The sequence below is a fragment of the Dipodomys ordii genome, unplaced genomic scaffold, assembly GCF_000151885.1.
Source record: "Dipodomys ordii isolate 6190 unplaced genomic scaffold, Dord_2.0 Scaffold476, whole genome shotgun sequence".
Classification (NCBI taxonomy): Eukaryota; Metazoa; Chordata; class Mammalia; order Rodentia; family Heteromyidae; genus Dipodomys; species Dipodomys ordii.
This window is the reverse complement of record NW_012267692.1, coordinates 28,262-29,615: the sequence shown is the minus strand read 5'-3', so window position 1 is coordinate 29,615 and position 1,354 is coordinate 28,262. Positions and strand designations below refer to the sequence as shown.

At 44.9% G+C, this 1,354-nt stretch overlaps 1 protein-coding gene across 1 annotated transcript in view; it reads left to right on the top strand.

Moving 5' to 3' along the window:
- The window catches only part of LOC106001836 (von Willebrand factor A domain-containing protein 9-like), a 14,678-nt gene that overhangs the window by 6,873 nt on the left and 6,451 nt on the right, over positions 1–1,354 (top strand). The window contains exon 3 of the mRNA XM_013036799.1: positions 63–218. Coding sequence (XP_012892253.1) covers positions 63–218 — 156 coding nt within the window. The remainder of the gene's footprint in view (positions 1–62; positions 219–1,354) is intronic.

The window sequence follows — 1,354 nt, the reverse complement described above, 5'->3', positions numbered from 1 at the left end:
AAGCAAACCTGGGTGGAGCTGTTGGGCATGTGGCTTAATGGATACTTGTCCTCTGCACACAGGTCGTTCTGGTGACGGACGGCTGTCTCGGCATTGGTAGAGGGTCCCTGCGACATTCCCTAGCGACACACAATCAAAGGAGCGACAGCAACAGGTTCCCGCTGCCTTTCCCTTTCCCGTCTAATTTATACATCATGTGCATGGCAAACCTGGAAGAGGTAATGCCTTTTAGATGGGTTAGGTTAGATGCTAACTGCCTTTTAGATGGGTTAGGTAAATCCCAGGGCTCGGTTTAGTTTTCAGTATATTCAATGAACACTCTTGCGTACGTCTAACATTTAGATTTGAAAAGACTTGATTTCACATGCTCTTTGACAAAACAACACTCACCTCTCCGAGAGTATAGCTGGAGATGCCCATTCTGCTGATGAGCATGATTGGTTGAGATGTTCTTTTTTTTCTGTCCATTCCTCCAGAAATGTTGACAGAGGTAAACTTTAGGTTTTTTTTTTGTTTTGGGGGGGGCTTTTTTTGGAAAGGGGGGAACATAGGTCTTTTTGTTTGTTTGTTGTGGTGCTGGTATTGGGACTTAAAATCAAAGCCTGGATGCTGTCCCTGAGCTTTTTGCTCAAGACTAGCACTCTACCATTTTGAGCCACAGCCCCACTTCTGGCTTTTTTGGTAGTTTAGTGGAACTGTAGATCTCACAGATTTTACTACTCAGGCTTGGCTTCAAACTGCCATCCTCAGCTCTCAACCTCCTGAGTAGCTAGGATTACAGGCATGAGCCACCAGCACCTGGCTTCTGATGTGTTTTATTAAATACTTCCTGCTTTTCCCATTGAGTCAGGAATTATTTCACTTTACCTCAGTTTTTCTCTCTATCAAATGCTGATAATTGATGGCTCTTGCCAAACCATGTCAGGAACAGGTTGTAGGGAAGATGCTGTATGGCTACTAATTGTAGTCTCCTGAGAATCTGCAGAACTACTTATGAATGAAATACCTCTTGTAACCTTAAGGCAGATTGCAATAGTTGAGGTAAGAAAGTCCATGAGTCTCAGTATCTCCACTAAACTACAAAAAAATCTGGAAGTGGAGTTGTGGCTCAAGTGGTAGAGTGCTGGCCTTGAGCACAAATCTCAAGGACAGCACCTAGGCTCTGGAATTGAGCCCAGTAACTGGCACACACACAGAACAATTGTTGTGTTACTTCTTCTTTATTTGTACATTTTTTTTGGGGGGGGTCTGGTCGTGGGGACTAAACTCTGGGCCTGGGCGCTGTCCCTCAGCTCTTCAGCTCAAGGCTAGCGCTCTACCACTTGAGCCACAGCACCACTTCCCGCTTTTTTCT